Here is a 19,875-nt window from a genome sequence, read left to right on the forward strand (position 1 = left end):
AGCGCATGCGCTGCGTTCGCACGCGAGACCTAAAAAAAGGATCCTTCCCGAATGCGCCCAGTGTAAATCGTATTTTAGTATTTAAAGATTTGTCGTATCACGTAAAGGATAAAAGGTCTTCCTTGAATCTACGGATTGGTGATGTTGAAATTATCTGCATTGAAAAGAACCTCAAGGCATCAGTACAGGATGGGCAGTCAAAGATGTGCAAATGCGCATTCACGCATAAGAAAAGAGCCATTAGCCTTCCCGGAGACCAGCGGTCTAACATGGCCGATCCTAAATCTTTATGGAACAATGTCACCACCACAAAAGAATATGCATTTGGCAGTGCTGTATTAGAAATATTATGACAACATGGCAGATGTCTGATGTTTGCTTACTTAGCAAGTACAGCAGCAGAATAAGACTACCACAGGGAGCTCAGCATTTTCTAGGGCCATGTCAATTAGTGAATAATTTTTGAAATGTTTAACATTGCTTAAGTGAGCCCCGGTTTTGTCTTCTTAATTGGCACACTCCTTGTGTTGCTGCGATTGTACTGTGATTCGTGCCGCTCGTAGTCGTGGACTTTGTGCCTGCTGAAGCCCTGCCTTAGCCTCACCTGGGACATCTTGGAATCACGCTGACATTGGGCTGATTACTGCGAGCCTAGCCTTGGGTCCGGGACTGCGAGGACCAGCTTTCCTAGCGGCGTGTGATCAGCCGCAGCTGGGGCCTCTTCCCGCCCCCACCTCCCTACAGCTCAAAACGACTCACGGCCCCCACTCCACGGGAGCCGCTCGTAGTCGTGGACTTTGTGCCTGCTGAAGCCCTACTTTAGCCTCACCTGGGACATCTTGGAATCACGCTGACATTGGACTGATTACTGCGAGTCTAGCCTTGGGTCCGGGACTGCGAGGACCAGCTTTCCTAGCGGCGTGTGATCAGCCGCAGCTGGGGCCTCTTCCCACCCCCCATCTCCTCCTATAAGTCACGCCCATAATTGCGTTCCGCGGGACGCGCGCGGACGTGCCAAGGGCGGGCCCGTTGTAGCCCGTTCGAGCCCAAGAGAGACTGGACTGGGCTCACCCTCTTGAGTTTTTCCTTGATGACTATTGGGCATATATTGAGCAGTAAGTTTTGGTTGTAATTCATTCGCATAATGCCTGCACGTGGGGGCAAGAATAAAAGCGTGGTAGGGGGTTCCCTCCTAACTGGTACCCTAGATAATTTTATAACAAGGGCTAATTCTGTGATAGATCAAGGGATTACGCTGATGGAACGACGGGTGTTGCAAGATTTGGCCATGGCGAAAAGATAATCCATGGGTCATCTTGCGAACGCTCGTACTCCTGAAAACCCTATAAGAAGTAATATCATCGAAATTGAAGCACTTGTACACAGCTCACCCACCTTGCAAGAACAGTCTCACAATTATTCAATTATTGACCTAAATGTATCTCAAACAACAGAGGTCAACTCAGAAGCCACAGGGGGAATGATACAAACATAGTAAAAATGCAATTACGTGAGAGAAAAGAGGGGGCAAAACCAAAAAGGAAAAGGGCTAACACTACGGTAGGGGGGGGGGAGAAAATCGAAAGTAGCGAAAGGAATGAGCAGCACTGACATAGCCCAAAGACATAAGAATTCTGAGGTTAGGGATGTTTCCCCCAGAATTGGCCACACAGGATGATGACATAGCTTCTGATACAATGGCAGACGCCGTGGCAATAGGGGGATGAGGACCTTCTATTACAAAAATGTGGTGCCTTGCTTAAATCCTCTCTTAGCTCCTTGGAAATTAGACTTACAAGGATTGAAAAATAACTCTCCAATTTGGAATTAAATACTAGGGGATGGACAGATGCGACGAAAGCTAAAAAGGTACAACCATGTCCAACATTAAAAATTACTAAACCGGCTGTACAAACAAGCATTGGAAATGCAATAGGTCTCGCATTAGGAAAGTTTGAGCTATTGGTCTTATAAATTAAATTCTTTTTTATTTATGTGTTTGTTAAAATAGCTAAATTAATAGCTCTGTCATTTACAATGCCAATAGTTATAACTTTCGCAAATGTGACACCTATAACATTTGTAATGCAACATGTTTTTTATTTACGTGACTTAGATGTATTAATATTACAAATAACAATGGCTTTTATTTTTTTTGTTAAATTAATTGTTAAATAATTTATTTAATTTGTAATGGCAATAGCTTAAACTTTTGTAAATAACTTTTGTGAAGATTATATTCAGTGTTTTTTATTGTGACGAAAATCCAAGAACAGAAGTGAAATATTAACATATTTTTTGTGATTTGTAATAAAGCTTGAAAGCTTGAAAACAGCTTGAAACAGTGTCGCCTGTCGTGAACTGAGGGCTGTAACTCACTGTGTAATGCACTATGTAAAGGCGACGACAAAATACAGAAACTGTGAATTGAACTTTACAGGAAATGGGAGCCGAACAATGGGGAGAGGGAGGGCGGGGTGATTTATGCTTCCAGATTATGAGGTGGAAGAGCTCTGGCGAATACACCGCCCCCTCCCCACAGTTGCAAGTCAAATTAATTGTGAATCGGCATCAGCTATTTGGCCATTTGTGTGGTTGCATAGCGGCAAAGAAGAAACACATTTAACTGTTCCTGGAAAAGGCAGAGAATGTCCTTGTCAAAGCTCTAGGGGAACTAAGTATTTAATTACTCTTCTATTCTCCGAGTACTTTAGCATACAAAATTACATAAAAATACATCCTACGCAAGAGTTTGTGATATTTCTCGTATGTGGCAGAAAATGTGCTGCACATGCTTTCCTTGTGATGGGAAAACATAACACTCCTTGGATGCCGCTAGTTGTGCTAGTTGTGTGCGTCTGAGTGGGAGTATTCATGCGAGTGTGAGTGTGTGTGCATGTGGGTGTGTGTATGTGAGTGCATGCATGTGAGTCTGTTTGCAAGTGGATGCGTGTGTGTGTGTCTGTGTGCGAGTGCGTGCATGTGTGTCTGTGTGTGTGAAGAATTCTCTCATGCTGTATTTTGAAGAAGCTTTTGTGTATGCTGTCTATGTTTGTAAGCGCTGCGTTTAAAAAACAAGACGGAGGGAAGGCAGAGAAGGGGAGGGGGGAGGAGAAATGAGACACGCCGGGCAGGGGAGGATGCCGCTAGTTGTGCTAGTTGTGTGCGTGTGTGTCTGAGTGGGAGTATTCATGTGAGTGTGTGTGCATGCGTGTGTGTGTCTGTGTGTGAGTGCATGCGTGTCTGTGAAGAATTCTCTCATGCTGTATTTTGAGAACGCTTTTGTGTATGCTGTCTAGGTTTGTAAGCGCTGCGTTTAAAAAACAAGACGGAGGGAAGGCAGAGAAGGGGAGGGGGGAGGAGAAATGCAATGACAGACTGCTATAGCGCGATCACTTGCTTCAATGAGATCTTATCACTTCAGTTAATTTGCAGGAAATAAAAAGTACAAGAAATCTACTACCACTAATCAAAGTATTCTTACAGGAAAAGGTGAAACAAAAGCATATTTGTTTGAACAAGACGGAGGGAAGGCAGAGAAGGGAAGGGGGGATGAGAAATGTGACACGGCGGGCAGGGGAGGGGGCAGAGCGGGGAGAGCGGCGATGAGGGTGTGAAGCAGCAGGGGCCTTTGAAGTGAAGCTAAGCTTCACTTCAAAGGTGTGGGAGGAGTGCTGCTGGGGATTGACTGGCGATTTGATGATGTGCACGCGCATTTTAGGTCAATGCGCATTGACCTAAAAGCGCACGGGCACAGCATCAACTCGCCAGTCAATCGCCAGTCTAGGTAAAGCTTATTTAAGCCCCTATAGTCTCGCTCTGCTCAATGCGCATTGAGAGGCGAGACCTAAAAACGAGTAATATAACGACCTCTGTCCAAAATTTGAGTCCAAATGGCCTAAATCTAGCAATAACGAACCCCCCGGTTGAATTATCCAATAATGGTAAATCCACAGAGGGTGGCGTTAACGTAATAAATATTCCTGTTAACGCTTCTAGAGGGGTTGCGAACAAGCCCGGTGGCAGAGGGCTAGCGCGAGGCTGCGAGCGCACTCATTCATTTTAAAAAAACCTTACCTTATTCTTGACTACTGCTGAAGGCAAGCAGTCCCCTGTCTTTCATCCCGCTGATTACGAGCGGCTGCCTTGTGTTTTAACCCACTTCCCAACCCGCCCTGTTGACCCCGCCCACCCCCTCGCATCCGCCTATTTAGGCGTTTTTCTCTCTCGCCTCAGCGTTGCGAACAAGCCCGGTGGCAGAGGGCTAGCGCGAGGCTGCGAGCGCACTCATTCATTTTAAAAAACCTTACCTTATTCTTGGCTACTGCTGAAGGCAAGCAGTCCCCTGTCTTTCATCCCGCTGATTACGAGCGGCTGCCTTGTGTTTTAACCCACCTCCCAACCCGCCCTGTTGACCCCGCCCACCCCCTCGCATCCGCCTATTTAGGCGTTCTTCTCTCTCGCCTCAGCGTTGCGAACAAGCCCGGTGGCAGAGGGCTAGCGCGAGGCTGCGAGCGCACTCATTCATTTTAAAAAAACCTTACCTTATTCTTGGCTACTGCTGAAGGCAAGCAGTCCCCTGTCTTTCATCCCGCTGATTACGAGCGGCTGCCTTGTGTTTTAACCCACCTCCCAACCCGCCCTGTTGACCCCGCCCACCCCCTCGCATCCGCCTATTTAGGCGTTCTTCTCTCTCGCCTCAGCGTTGCGAACAAGCCCGGTGGCAGAGGGCTAGCGCGAGGCTGCGAGCGCACTCATTCATTTTAAAAAACCTTACCTTATTCTTGGCTACTGCTGAAGGCAAGCAGTCCCCTGTCTTTCATCCCGCTGATTACGAGCGGCTGCCTTGTGTTTTAACCCACCTCCCAACCCGCCCTGTTGACCCCGCCCACCACCTCGCATCCGCCTACTTAACGCCCCACATGCGTCAGCGCAGCGGACGAGCGCAGCGGGCGCGCCGGCTTCGCGCCGGAGTCGCGCCAGAGTTAAGCCCGTCCGCGGCCGGTCGGGGCTAGGGGCCCCGGACGCTGCCCGCCCCCACACATATTCGTCCTCCCAGCTCTACTCCCTCTGGGCCCCCGGGACCATCGGCGGTCATACCATCGGTCGCTTGAAGCAGCTAGACCTGTTCACCCTTCCACCCCGGCTGCCTCCCTCGATGGTAACTTCCTTAGTCCTACCCCCCACCACTACACCTCCTGTACTCACTTCGCCCCGTGCCCCCCCTTTCTCTGCACCTAGCACTTCTGTTACACTTCTAAATACTCGCTCTGCGGTCACCCACCAGTACGAGCTCTTTGACTACATTGACTCCCACGCACCAGACCTTTTTTTCTTGACAGAAACCTGGTTCAAGGATGATTCCCTCCCCAACCTGCTAACTGCCCTACCATCTACTTATTCGGCTATCCGAGCAGATCGCCCTGAGGGCAGGCGAGGCGGTGGAGTGGCTCTAATAGCTCGAACAACTTTCAACTTCCAGCTTCTCCCCTCCCCCCCAATTCCTGACGTGGACTACCTATTAGCTCGTTCGACCTCGCACCTGGTTCCTTTCACTTTTGTTTTAATTTATCGTCCCCCTCAGTCTACCCCCTCTTTTCTTTCCGACATTCAGTCCCTCCTAGCCACACTGGTGATCAATAACTCCTCAGTACTAGTTTTGGGAGATCTCAATTTTTGGCCGAATGACCCTGCTGAGAGCCCTCAGTCCAGGGACTTCACCAACCTCATGTTTAGCCTTAATTTTACACCAATAGTTCATGTCCCGACACATACTCACGGCCACACGTTAGATCAAATCTGGGTACTAAACATTCCGTCAACATCCCCCACAATAGTTCCCTGCCCTTGGTCAGATCATTCTATCATCGCCTTCTCTCTTGCCCTAGCCCCGATAACTAAACCTCAACTTCCCAAAAACACCTGGGTCAGGAAATGGGGCAAAGCCAACATGCCCTCTCTCTGCTCGACTTTGGCGAACACCAGTCCAGAGTTATCGGGCCTTATAGCCGCCTCGCAACTGGCCGCCATTGACAACTGGCTGACCGTGGCAGGTGACGAATTTGCCCCTTTAAAACGTCTTACGGTCAAACGAGCCCATGCCGCCAACCGCTGGTTCACCCCGGAACTAAAAAAACTGAAGTTGGCCGCACGGAGGGCTGAGCGAGTCTGGAGAAGATCTTATAGCCCTGAGCAGAAGACAGCCTACTTGTCCGTGTTACAAGTTTACAAAAAGGGCATCCTTGTAGCTAAAACTGAGTTCTATACGAACAGGGTGATGGCAGCAGAGTCTCAACCCAAGGAGATATTCGCTACGATTCACGAACTGGCTTCATCTGGCAGAACCGCGCCTACCATCCCTCCATCCCAGTCCCTCTGTAACTCACTCAATGAGTTTTTTATTGACAAGGTCGTTAAAATCAAACTTAACATCCCACCTCCCTCCCCCACATTTGTCAACCCCTCCCCTCCTCACACGGGTCCTAAATTGACTACCTTCCCTCTGTTAACCACCGAGTCTCTTCTTCCGCTGCTGGTCCGAGTCAAGTCTGGCTCCCCTTTGGACTTCGCCCCAGCTTACATCCTTAGGGAAATTTATGTAGCGTGTCCCACACCGGCCCTGACCCTCCTTAATGACTCACTTACACTGGGCTCTGTTCCCAGTTTTCACAAATCAGCTGTGGTTGTCCCAATTATAAAAAAATCGGGTGCTGACCCAACCTCCCCTGCCAATTACCGCCCCATCTCCCTTCTGCCCTACCTAGCAAAAGTCCTTGAGACTCATGTTACGACCTCTCCGAGTGCTCACGTAGAAGCCAATGACTGCCTCTCCTCCCATCAAGCCGGGTTCAGACCCCTGCACTCTACGGAGAAAGTGGTGATCTCGGTGATGGACAGGCTACGGGAAGGCATTGACATCAAGATCCCTCAAGCCCTGATACTTTTAGATCTATCCGCCGCTTTCGACACGGTGGATCATTCCATTCTTCTCTGCCGTGTCAGGGCGGCAGGCATTGAGGGCTTGGCCTTCTCGTGGCTTGAGTCATTTTTAGCCGGGAGAACCCAGGCGGTTCATCTCACCGGCTTCTCCGCGGCCTCCCGTAGGGTTGAGTGTGGGGTCCCCCAAGGCTCGTCACTCTCCCCCCTCTTATTTAATTTGTACATCTTCCCCCTCATTTTTATGTTACAGCAGCTGGAGGTCACGGTGTTCAATTACGCCGATGACCTCCAACTAATTTTTAACCTCTCCAACTCCCCTTCATCTGCCCAGAACGTCCAGTCAGTGATGAGACTCATCCAGGACTGGATGAACTGCAATCACCTCAAACTTAATCCAGACAAAACCGAGCTGGTCTTGACTGGAGGTGGTTGCAGTCCATGGTCCCCTTCTTTCTGGCCCCCCTCACTCGGTGTCCCTCCTTCTCCTGTGCCTAAAGTTAAAACCCTTGGGATCTTTCTGGATTCACAACTTTCTATTCACTCACACGTTAGCTCAGTCGTCTCCTCTTGTTTTTTTTCTTTGAGAACAATTAGGAAGGTTTCCCGTTTCTTCTCTCTCCCCGCCCTGAAAATCATCGTGCTAGCCTTGGTATTGTCCCGTATTGATTACGGCAACGTAGTCTATAACGGGGCTCCCGCTTACGATCCACCGCTTGCAGCTGGTAATGAACCAGGCTGCGCGCCTGATTCATGGCCTCCCCAAATACCACCGGGCCAGCCCACTATTAAAGGCGCTACACTGGCTGCCGGTGCGGGAGCGTGCTCTCTTTAAGCTCGGCTGCCTCACTTTTCAGGCAAGAGCAGGGACTGCCCCTAAATTTCTTTGTTCCGCTGTCATCCCTTATCTCCCCGGTAGAGAGCTCCGCTCTTCCCACGCGGCCCTCTTAGCCATCCCTCGATTTAAGAAACTGAGGGCTGGCGGTGCGAGGTTCGCTGTTTTGGCCCCCACCTTTTGGAACTCCCTCCCTGTCGCCCTTCGCACTGTGCCCTCCTATACCCAGTTCCGGAAGGATCTTAAAACTTTTCTTTTCATTAAAGCCTATTCTGTTTAAACTCCCTCCCTCTGCTGACATCCTCTGTTATCGCAATAGCGCCATGAAACCGCTAGGTAGAAGTGCGCTGAATAAATGCTTTTAAATTCAAAATTCAAATTAAAACTTAACACTGGGAGTACCATTGAGAAAGCATACTATAAATCTACCTCCACAAGCTAGCCCGTACATGGCTGTATTAACGGGAGTACCAGAGCTAAGGGCACCTATGGAGGAATCTTTTGCGACTTTGAAGAACAAAGTTGTGCATTGGTTGAATGTTAACCGACCTTTGCCCCCGCACATAATAAGCAAAATACTGATGGTCCGCAGAGTGGCGTGGGTGGGTCCTACTACTAAATTAATTCCGGGTGATTGCGTTTTGGTTAGTTTCAGTGACCCTCGTACGGTTGAGCATATCTGTAGCTGGAGAAACCACAATACTCAACCTTCAATAGAACTTCGACCACTCTCATATTTTTATCCACCTACTGTTCCATCTGGTTACGGAAACAACTGGACTCGAGTGACGCATCACACTAGGGGTAGGTCGCCGAACATGGGTGAGTGAATAACTGGAGAGGTACCCACGTTTATAACAGGTTTAGTTGCCTGGAAATGGTGGACTGACGTCGGAGGCCGAAAAAGATATCAAAAGGGAGTAAACAAGCTACAGGGAAAGAATCTTCATTAACCCCATTAAAGCCCACACTACACCCCATATTGCACCCCATACCTAAAAGAAGAAAGAAGGTTGGATCGATGGGTCATGCCAGGGAGAATACATCAGCATCAGATGGAGCCCCAGGCGAAGGGAGAAGCAGGTATTTAAGCAATGAAAATTACCAGATGGAGAATTTGCCTATACTACCGGTTATAGTACCACCCATTGAGCAGGATCATGGGAGGGTGGATGAATTTTTGGGAATGGAGATACACACATTACCAACCTCTTTAGGTGTAAATAATAGCCAGGTCCCTAAAAAAAAAAATAATAATAATCCTGGACAGTAATGATCCCATCACATTCTTATCATGGAATATAGCAGGGTTATCAAATAAAATAAAGGAACCAGTTTTCCTGCCCTATAAAGAACAATTTTCGATTATTTGTCTACAAGAATGCTGGGAAAGGGATGAAATTCACATAAGTGGCTACCGTACGTTCTTTTTACCTGCTAAGCAGTCAAAGAGGGGTAGGAATGCAGGGGGTTTATGTATTTATATATCCAATACTGTTAACATTACGGTTAAAAACTGCTCTACAGGATCAGATTATCATCAAATTTTGAAGTTATCACTGGGGGTTAAACAAGCTGTCATTCTGATTAACCTTTATAATAATATCCCAAAGGCTGATTTAAATAAGACACTTGATGGACTTGTTCAAAGCTTACAGCAGCTAATGGAGAACTCTCAGGGTGATGACTGTGTGATCCTATTGGGGGACTTAAATTGCCATTTATGTACACAAAGCCATCTAGGCGTTTGTGGGATGGCAAATTTGAAGGGTGACCCCTGTACTCATTTTGAGCACTCAAACACTGGGAGTTTTTTCAATTATTTGATCCACCAGTTAGACTTAGGGTTTGCAAATGAACTCTGCAGCCCGCAGGCCCCCTTCTTACCAACCTTTATAGGAAGGGGTTGTAGGTCGGTGACTGATTTTGCCCTGATTTCCAATAGTCACTCTTGCTATGTCCACTGTTACTATACAGGGGACATTGCACTAAGTGACCATTTCCCTATTTGCTTCTCTATGGCTTTTAACCAGAAAACTTACAAGTACTGTGATGTAGCGGGTAACCTTTATAATTATGGGATAAAATTAGCTAGACAGAATGGGTATAGCATAAAATGGAATAGAGTAGATCCCATGTCGTTTATGGCATATTTGCTAAAGGAGCATTATAACGACTTTATGACTTGCCTCTCGGATACTATTGATAGTGCTTCAATAGTGGCAGCCTTCCAGAAGATCTCGAGTGAAATTCATAAAGCCCTAACTAGGACATCTAAGAAGGGCCCAAAAAATGAGGGGGAGGGGTGGTTTGATTCAGCGTGCAGTAAAGCGCATGCAGCCCTAAAAACGACACTCAAAAAAGACCCAAAAAATGTCATTGAGATTAGACAGGCCAGAGCTACCTATTACCTCGCAATCAAAACCCGGAAAAATGAATTGAAGCAGGAAGCATAGCGATGTTTACACCAAGCATGTATCCTGAGGGACAATGTTGGCTTTTGGAAGGCGGTTAACGCCCCGTTTTTTGTTGAAAGAAAAATAGATTCCATGGAAATAGCTATAAATGAAGTAACATGGGTAGACCACTTTACAGAGTTATATAAAAAAGATGAGAGAGTGGAATCCGCAAAAAATGATAGCCACGGATGGAAGGGATCTTCGCACTAAGTCTGTTTCCTATATGTATTAAATTCACCTTATCTGAAAGTAATTTAGCCATAGCAGAAAGTGCGGCAGGCAAAGCGGCAGGCCCAGATGGGGTACCCGTAGACATTTATAAGTCTAACACTAATATATGGGCACCTCTTATAACTAACGTCTTAATAGTAGTAATAGAACAGGCTTTATTAGTACCTGGCAAGAGGCGATAGTGGTCCCTATATTTAAAAAGGGGGACCGAAACGACCCGAAGTGCTATAGGCCGATTTCCTTGCTAGACGCCCTAATGAAGGTGGCAGGAAGAGCTATATTGAATAGACTCCAATCATGGGCCGATGAGACAGGTGTTCTCTCTAAATTCCAGTATGGCTTCAAGGCGGGCCTAGGGACCGTTGAGCAAGGGCTAAATCTGGCTACCATAGTAGGGAAATATGTGATGGCAAAAAATGGTAATTTATTTTTAACATTTGTCGACTTAGTTCGGCATTTGATTGCCTCAGTCATGAGTTTTTATGGGATACATTGTTGCAACTCGGCATGGAGTCTAATTTGTTGAATTTTATCAAAGAATTATATCGGGGGCGGGGGCCAAAGTACGCTTTGGTAATAAGGGGGAATGCACTTTTACTTTTCCGATAAGGAAAGGAGTCCGACAGGGCTGCATTCTGGCGCCCTTTTTATTTAATCTTTATATTAATAGCGTGGCAAATTGTTTAACTACAATGGTTAGAACGGACTTCCCCCAAATTAAGGGTAGTCCAGTCCCTATTTTACTATACGCCGATGACGCAGTAATCATGGCTAGGACTCAAGTGGGTTTACAGAATGCCCTTAATACTTTTGCAGAATACATGGCAGTTAGAGGTTTAAAAATTAATATTGGTGAATTATCAAACTCGGGCGGATAAGAGGATCTTATGGCTCTGCCTGGGAGCTGCCAAAATTACTCTGGCTGCCGCTTGGAAGCAGAGAGGGGCACCAGCAATCTCCCTATGGCATGCCCGACTATGGCGATATCTGAGTCTGGAGAGAATGGCAGACATCTATCTGGGTAACTTCAAGAACTTTCGTTATAACTGGGGTCCCCTGGTGGAGTTCCTTTCTAAAGGGTTGCCCTCTGCCGTCTGCCCGGCCTCTATTCGGTCCCTTCATCTCTTTCAAATCTAGTGTGAATGTCGGCGGACTTGCGGGAGTGTGTGTTGGGTCACCACCATGGGGGAGGGAGGGGGGGATGGGTAGGGGGGGGGGGGGGGAGTGGTTCCTTATGTTCGGGGGCCCCTGGGGAGAGCGATGCTGGGCCGGTTGGCCTCAGGATGTGTGGTCCCTTGGCCTTGCGAATAATTTACGCTGTGCTCTCATGCTCTCTTGATGGATCTTTGAAGACCTTCGGAGTATCTTCGCTGAACTAGACTCTGTTGATCCGGACTTGAGATACAATTGTCAGTATGGATTTTCTGCACTGTTGCTTCCTATCACGCCCCGTCTGCGGGGACCTGCTGGCACCTTGGGGGCCCTTGTCTTGTTTGTTTTCATATGTAACTCTAAATAAAAAAAATTTACAAAAAAAAAAAAATTTAATATTGGTAAAACTTTTAATATGTGCTACTCATTAAAGAAAAATGTGCAAGGAGCAAGGAAGGAAAGGAAGACGGGAAACAGGGGTGGGGACACGAGGGATAGGAGGAGGAGCAGCGGAGCTCGAAACGAGGACAGGGGAGGAGAAAGCAATTGTTTGACGTAGACTTTTCTCTTCCCCACGACTTCCTTCTGCTGTAAAAGGTTTCTAATCTTTATGGGGCAGGCCCCATAAAGATAACAAATCTTTTACAGCAGAAGGAAGGCAAGGACCCAGTCTGAAAAGGACGGGGCTAAAAGAGAAAGAAGAACGTCACAGGGACCTCTTCTCCAATGGCTGGCCACCGTTTCGGAGGCCAGCCAATGGAGAAGAGGGGCGGGGTTTAACCTCGCTAGTGAAACTCACTCTATGTCATTAAGTCTCTCTAGCAAGACGCTAGGCGAGACCTAAAAATGGTTAACGGTTTTGCAGGTTAGTAAATGTCCTACAAGTGGGAGTTTTGGGGGATAGGACCAAGACTCCCCAAGGTCTAGGTAGGCACTCGAGTTGCACCAGCAGCAGCACTGGGGCAGCCGGGTGCAGAGTGCCGGGGCTCAATGTTAACCAATGGGGGCCTTCGGCTAGGGACTGCCTATGAGCAGGTTACTCGAATGTGGGAGCAAAGCACCTGGGGTTAAGGTCAGCATTACAGGGGCCAACAACACAGGAGCTGCACCACCAGTGGCACTGGGGAGGTTGGGTGCAGGGTGCCAAAAGGACGTCGGGAAGCCTGTGCTTTTCAAAGGAGGCCGGTTCAGTAACGTTCCTTGGGATGGATACACCCCCTATTATGTCACCCTGCAGTGGGAAGGGGCATGATTCTCTCCCTCAGTGGCCGAGTCCCCTCATCTTCAAGATGGAGGGGACGGAGATGTGTGCTTCACTTCACCTCCCCCACCTGAGGGGTGGGGTTGGCAAACGTGGGCACACCTATCTTCCTAGGTTGGTTTTCCTGCCGATTCTCCCAACCAAAGTGGGGGGCAGAAAAGGGGGGTGCCAGTTAGTGGGGGCAGCAAAAGGCACGGGTAGCTTTCAAAAGCAGCAGGCCTTTGAAGCTTCCCCTTCGTGGACCCAGCCCATCCTGAAAGGAGGAGGCATGACACCTCTGCCGAGTTGGCTTTGTCTCTGGACCCAGAGAGGGGAGGCTCTCTACCCAGGGGTCCAGAAACCTGTCTGCTGGTAGCAAATGGCAAGCAGCCATTCAGGAACCACACCAGGGCTGGTTGTTTTTTCCGGGGGGCATCTCTATGATGCCCTTTGAGTGCATTTTACATTAAAACCCACACTGGCATCAGTGTAGATTTACCATGCTGAGAAGTTTGCTACCAAACTTCCCAGGTTTTAGTACAGCCATTATGGAGAGGTGGAGTTTGTAATGACCAACTCCCAGACCATATGAATATCGGATCCACGTCCTCCTTTGCAGGACTATTGATGTACTGACCACCAGATTGCCCTCTCAGTTTAATCGCAGATCTATGCAACTACATTGCCCAGAAGTCATTGCAATATGCCAACTATACGGCCCTAGGAGAGTTTAACTTGCATATTAAGGATCCCAGCTGTACTCATGCCTCTCTGCTAACTATGTCACTCAATGGAGCAAATCTCACCCAGCATGTAAAATTCCCCACTCATTGTGCAGGCCACATTTTAGATCTAGTATTCTCGAATATTCCGTCCTTGGTTGCAGAGATCCCGTAACAAGTGGTCCAGACAGGCCACCACTTGGTCCCCTTCTCGTTTACCATGGAAATATTACAACCTGGTGGGGAAACCCGCAACATTCCAAAAAGAAATTGGAAGAAGTGAACAACCGAATTCCTGGGTCCAGTGTTGTTGGAGAGCCAACCACAATTAACTAACGACCCTAATGTAGACACGCCTGCTATGACCAGGTGGATCCCTGCCACCATGGACAACATAGAATAGGCAGAGTTTTGAGAAATTCTCCATCGGCCCCCATGGTTCTCCAAAGACCTCAGAGTGGAAAAAAGCAAATGTAAAAAAATGGAACACTTCTGGAGGAAACATTATAGCCCATCGGACAAATTGGCCTATAAGGAAGCTTCAAAAGAATTACACAAATCAATGAGGGTGGCAAGAAGGGACTACCTTGTGAAGCGCATTAATAGCGCGGAGGAACTAGAGAAATAAATCTTCAGGTTAGCTAGTGCTTCACTACTAAGCTGGTGGTTCTTGAGAGTAAGATATTACCATCACTGTGTTCAAAGTTATCGGACTTCTTCGAGAATAAAATTCAGAAGGTCTATGACACCTTCAAGACAGGAATGGAAACAACTGAAATGGAAGCCGTGGGAACCCGCAACAGCAAAGACTCGCTTTCAGAATTTCTCTCCATCTCACAGCAGGAATCCCTGGTGGAGATCCTGAAATGTAAATCAGGGTCCCCAGAGGATCCGTGTCCCCCAAAACTGTGGAGGACACTAGCTCATCTGATCAATCCCACCCTGAATCATATATGGAATACCTCACTCGCCAGCGGCATCTTTCCTGATTCATGGAAGCATGTCATGCTATTACCTCTCATGAAAAAATCCCAATGTGGATCAGGGAGAGCTTAACAACTACCGCCCGACCTCATTAGTGCCAGCACCGGCAAAGTTGCTGGAAAAGCTGGTTCAGCGCCAACTGACCAACTTCATTGATAGGCATGCCATTCTGCAAGATACGCAGTCCGGTTTCAGGTCCGGTTGCTGTACCGAGACGGCTCTGCTGGAGGTGGTGGAGTTAGTAAGAATGACTATGGACAGAGAAGCTTCAGCGATGCTGGTGCTCTTGGACTTCTCCGCAGCCTTGGACACAGTGGATCACCAAATTCTACTAGCCAAATTTGAACTGGCGAGACTGCTCTCTCCTGGATACAGTCCTATCTCAGTGACCGCACTCAAAAGGTCACTCTCCAACCCCTTTACGTCAGATGCTAAACCTCTGTGGTGCGGGGTACCGCAGGGCCCGGCCTTAAACCTGCTACTATTCAATGTATATTTGGCACCCCTTTTGTAGCTCTTTATTAACTGGGAAGTAAAGGCTATATCCCATGTGGATGACACCCAGCTGGTCCTTCAAGGATCACTCCGTGAACACTTTCACCAGATTCAAGGGATGTTTGAAGGGCATCTTCTGTTGGATGAATATTAACAAGGTAAAGCTCAATGCGGAGAAAACAGAGGTCCTGTTCTTCTTCAGCAAGACATCTCCTCCGTCTGCCGGACTGTGATGGCCAGCTGAAATGGGACTGCCACCTAGTCCCACAACCTCGGCAAAAACCCTAGGCCTAAAATGGGAAATGACATTTAGGTTCACAACTGAAGTACGTCACATAGCATCCTCATGCTTTGGTAAGCTGAGAAGCCTGAGGATATTTTTACATGTACTACCGCAGAACTGCCACAGAATCACTGTCCATGCCTCAGTGACATCACGGCAAAATATTGTGAATAGTTTATACCTGGGGCTTCCTGCCTATCTGATCCAGAGATTGCAGATGGTACAAAATGCAGCTGCTAATTAATCGAAGACTATCGTTTCGACACCACATCTCTCTGCATATAAGACAGCTCCATCGGCTGCTGGTAGTGAAACAGAACAACCTTCAAAACCCTCCCCAGTAAGCAACGAACGACTCTCTTGGAATCCTCCTTTCCTCCCTGTCCCCCACATTCTAATCTGGAATTTAACCAATATATAAACCGTTTTTTGTGCATTTAGACTTTAGTCTGATGAGGTCTTGACTGTGCGGAGAGCAGCTAGAAATTGCGAACTTGCCAGCCAAATAGGCAGGTTTGCTGGTCGTGTTTATTTAGCAGAATTCACTGTTTTTGCAGATATGGCAAGGTGGTAAGGGGAGCAGCTATTTGTTCAGGCCCTTGTTTAGATGTCCAGTAGCATGACTTTTGTATAGTAAGGAGGTATTTCCTATAGCAACAGTCCTGTACACTGTGAACCCTCGCTACAAATTATTGCTGAACCAGCCTTCTGCATAGGTCTTAGATCCAAAATGTGGGTGACAAAACAGCTGCCAGGTAGAGAACACTATCTAATGTCAAGGCATGCAGAGTATGGCTATCAACTGACATTTGTCACGTTTTTGTGTGTTTAGGTGTTGTGTATTTTCAGTGTTCATGCTGTTTCGGGGCATGAATTTGACATGGCAACGCATGCCTCACCTGAAAAACAATTACGTATAATAGACAATTTGTATTAATATGTTTGTCTTTTGTGTTTAGGACGGTACTAGATTCACCACAATTTGGTTGAGTGATTGGTAATCTCCTCTTGAGAATACACACCCAGAGATTGCAGTCACTGTGTAGATTAGGGTCGTTTTAGGTCCTGAAGAATTGCCTCGTGATCATTTTTGACAAAAGGAGAGAACCATGTTGACCCATTAAGACCCACTAAGCTATCCAGGACCATTATATCCTTCAATAGAAATTACGATTTTAACTAGACAAGCTAACTCATTCATTAAAATTTCTTACCCAATGATCACCAAGTCAATTTGAATAGATGTTTTCTTTCAAGCCTATTTTACCAATCTACACACCCACACAATCAAAAGCTGTTCTATATAAACATCTCCCGCAAGTGCCCCATTGCGGGTGCCAGTCGGACATTGCAGCGCCGGCATGACTAGGAGTTAGCCCAATGATGAATCATTGCACCCATCCTGGTGTATGAGGGCTTTTACTCCTATTGGAGCACATTCCCCCTCTAATATACAGTACCTATACACACCCTCCCCACCGTCCTCAAAAGGAACTGCATACTCTTGTTGGATCATCAACTGACGTTGAACAGATCAAACTAGGGACTTCAGCCACAAAAACAACTATACATGGAAATCAGGATCAAATCTGGAACAAAATGCACCTGCAGCAAATCAAGTTTGTGACAGCCTGGTGAGGAATATGGCACATACGTCCAAGAGGAACAAGTGAGAAGCTGCTGTCAACTTACCCAAAGTCAAAGAGGGTGGGCGGTGTATCACTTGGTATGCGACCCTGTAAGGTCAGGCAAAGCATGCAGAGAGCACCCAATGGTAGTAGACTAAGAAATCCCACAAAAAGAAAATGTTCTATCCGTTTGCTCTCAAGATCCATAGTTCCAAGCTTCAGCACTTGTGAAAAACTCCAGGTAGTCCCCAAATGAGCATCCCAACATAAATATTAACTAGTCTCTTTATTAACGTGGAGTCCAAGCCAAAAAGTCCCCTCCAAAAAAGTAGTATGGCATTTAGTTCATGAATATATAAATATTAACCAAAATAATTCAGGATTTGCAAAGATGAGCAAACTGACAGTTCGCTGGCAATGTACGAATAACAGGCCCACCACCAATTTATTCTTCCCATATCATTAAGACCCAACACTGAATTGAGAAATAAATACAGCTTTTAACAGATGATTCAGTTTGTGTTGTGCACCAAAAGTGGTAAAATAAAAAAATAAAAATGGAAAAAGATTTGATATAAAGAAAGCCATTAAACCACATAATAAAGTAAAAACCCACAAATAAAACGCAGAGGTTAGTACAGAAGACGCTGGAAACTACAATACATTGGTTGACCTGCACCTGTAATTCAATCAGAAGCCACTACATGCAGCTCGACGAAAACTAAAGTCAGAACCACTAATCCGTAAAGACTGATAGGTCTTGCAGGCCTAAAGCAGGAGACAAGAACAGCTTCGGAAACCACGGTAGAGGCAAGTTTTGAATCACACGTAAGACTGGCTGTATCCCCGGTTTACTGCCTGCCCCAAATTACCCAAATATAAGCATGTGTGGATACTTGCCTGAAAGGAGCACATCAGTGACTCATCCACGCTCATCATAGAGCCTGCGTTGTCAAACTCGCCGCAGTAATTGGGTGCAGAGAAAAGGGTCACCAGTTGCCGTTTGGCAAAGAACTCATAGCCGTCCTCGACCACCTGAAAAGGGTAGAGAGGGTCAAAAATGAAGCATGTATCATCCTATGCCTCTCATTAGTGTGCTCTGAATGACCTCGTGCCCCCACGAGATACTCTATAGTCTCATGTTAAACTTTTTAAATACACCTACCACATAAATGTTTCCCATTGACCACTCAAGAGGACTGGAGAACCTTTCTAGGTGTACCAACGCACACACAATATAAAAAGATGATGTTGCTCGGTTTGAAAGGAGAAATCAAATTAGCCCAAGATTAGGAAAATACAAAGGGTTGAACAGCTATTAATAACCTGACTTAAAACTAGGTACAGTGTAAATTAGCCCAAGATTAGGAAAATACAAAGGGTTGAACAGCTATTAATAACCTGACTTAAAACTAGGTACAGTGTTTGAGAATTTTTTTATCTGTATCCATTGTTCCATGAATATTTAAAACAATACCATCCTAACAGAGTGTGCCATGATATCCAACGGCCTAATGAATATGCTACTTACCAGTATGCATCTGTTCTTGGCATGTAGGGCTGCTGACATTCATATCTATAGCATAGATCGCTGCCTAGTGTTGGGTCCGGATGATTGCACATTCTTGTCCTGGAAGAGTCTTCGAAGTATCACGAGATAGGTGGCTCCTCCCCTGGACTACAGTGCGCATGGGCATCGACTCCATCCTCGGATTGTTTTTAGCCATTGTGGCAAAGATGGTGTAATAGTGTAAGCGATGGCCATGCCTAAGAGTAAATGCAACAAAAGTCTGCAGCCGCTACAGGCGCCGGGGAGGAGGGCGGGCGATATGAATGTCAGCAGCCCTACATGCCAAGAACAGATGCATACTGGTAAGTAGCATATTCAGTTCGAGGCATGTGGGCTGCTGAATTCATATCTATAGCATAGAATACATAGCAGTCCCTCCATTAACGGCGGCCGCCTGTGCCAGCTGCAGAAGTCTGAAATAGTGTCTTAAGAACAGCCTGCCCTACAGCTGCCTGCTGCTTGGAGTGCACATCTACACAGTAATGTTTAGTAAAGGTATGTGGTGTAGACCATGTGGCTGCTCTACAAATATCTTCCAAAGGGATATTACCAAGGAAAGCCATGGAGGCCCCCAACTTGCGGGTGGAGTGGGCTCTGGGGGGGACCGTTAAAGTGCGCTTAGCCTTGTGATAGCAAATCTGAATACACTTAACGATCCACCTGGCTATCCCTGCTTTGGAAATGGGGTTGCCTTTGTGCTGAGCTGAGAAGGCAACAAAGAGCTGTTGTGTTTTTCTAAAATCCTTTGTTCTATCAATGTAGTACATTAGCGCTCTTTTGACATCAAGAGTGTGGAGCATCCTTTCTGCTACTGTCTCAGGGTTCTGAAAGAATGCGGGCAGTTCGATGGTTTGATTGACATGAAACTGCGAAACCACCGTAGGAAGGAATTTAGGGTTAGTGCGCAGCACCACCCTGTTGGAATGAATTTGAATAAATGGCTCTTGTACAGTGAGCGCCTGTAGCTCACTAACACGTCGTAAAGATGTAATGGCAATGAGAAAAGCCACTTTCCATGTCAAGAACTGAATCTCACATGAATGTAGAGGCTCAAAAGGTGGGCCCATCAACCTGGTGAGGACCACATTGAGGTTCCACACAGGAGCTGGCGAGGTCCTGGGAGGGATGACCCGCTTCAGCCCTTCTAGGAAGGCTTTAATGGCAGGCACCCTGAAAACAGAGAGATGCTGCCTGTTTTGGAGATAAGCCGCTATGGCGGATAAGTGTATCCGAATGGAAGCATAAGCTAGATTGCATTTGTAAAGATGTAACAAATAGCAGATGATGTTAGGAATGGATGCATCTAGCGGGTTGATGTTGTGTTCTGTACAGTAAATGAC

General features: G+C 46.8%; 1 protein-coding gene across 1 annotated transcript in view; it reads right to left on the bottom strand.

Moving 5' to 3' along the window:
* The window catches only part of LOC144768516 (serine/threonine-protein phosphatase PP1-gamma catalytic subunit B-like), a 65,086-nt gene that overhangs the window by 9,187 nt on the left and 36,024 nt on the right, over positions 1-19,875 (bottom strand). Inside the window, exon 6 of the mRNA XM_078652250.1 lies at positions 17,866-18,000. Within this exon, the coding sequence (XP_078508376.1) occupies positions 17,866-18,000 (135 nt within the window). The remainder of the gene's footprint in view (positions 1-17,865; positions 18,001-19,875) is intronic.

Source organism: Lissotriton helveticus, chromosome 7, assembly GCF_964261635.1.
Source record: "Lissotriton helveticus chromosome 7, aLisHel1.1, whole genome shotgun sequence".
In the NCBI taxonomy this organism is placed as follows: Eukaryota; Metazoa; Chordata; class Amphibia; order Caudata; family Salamandridae; genus Lissotriton; species Lissotriton helveticus.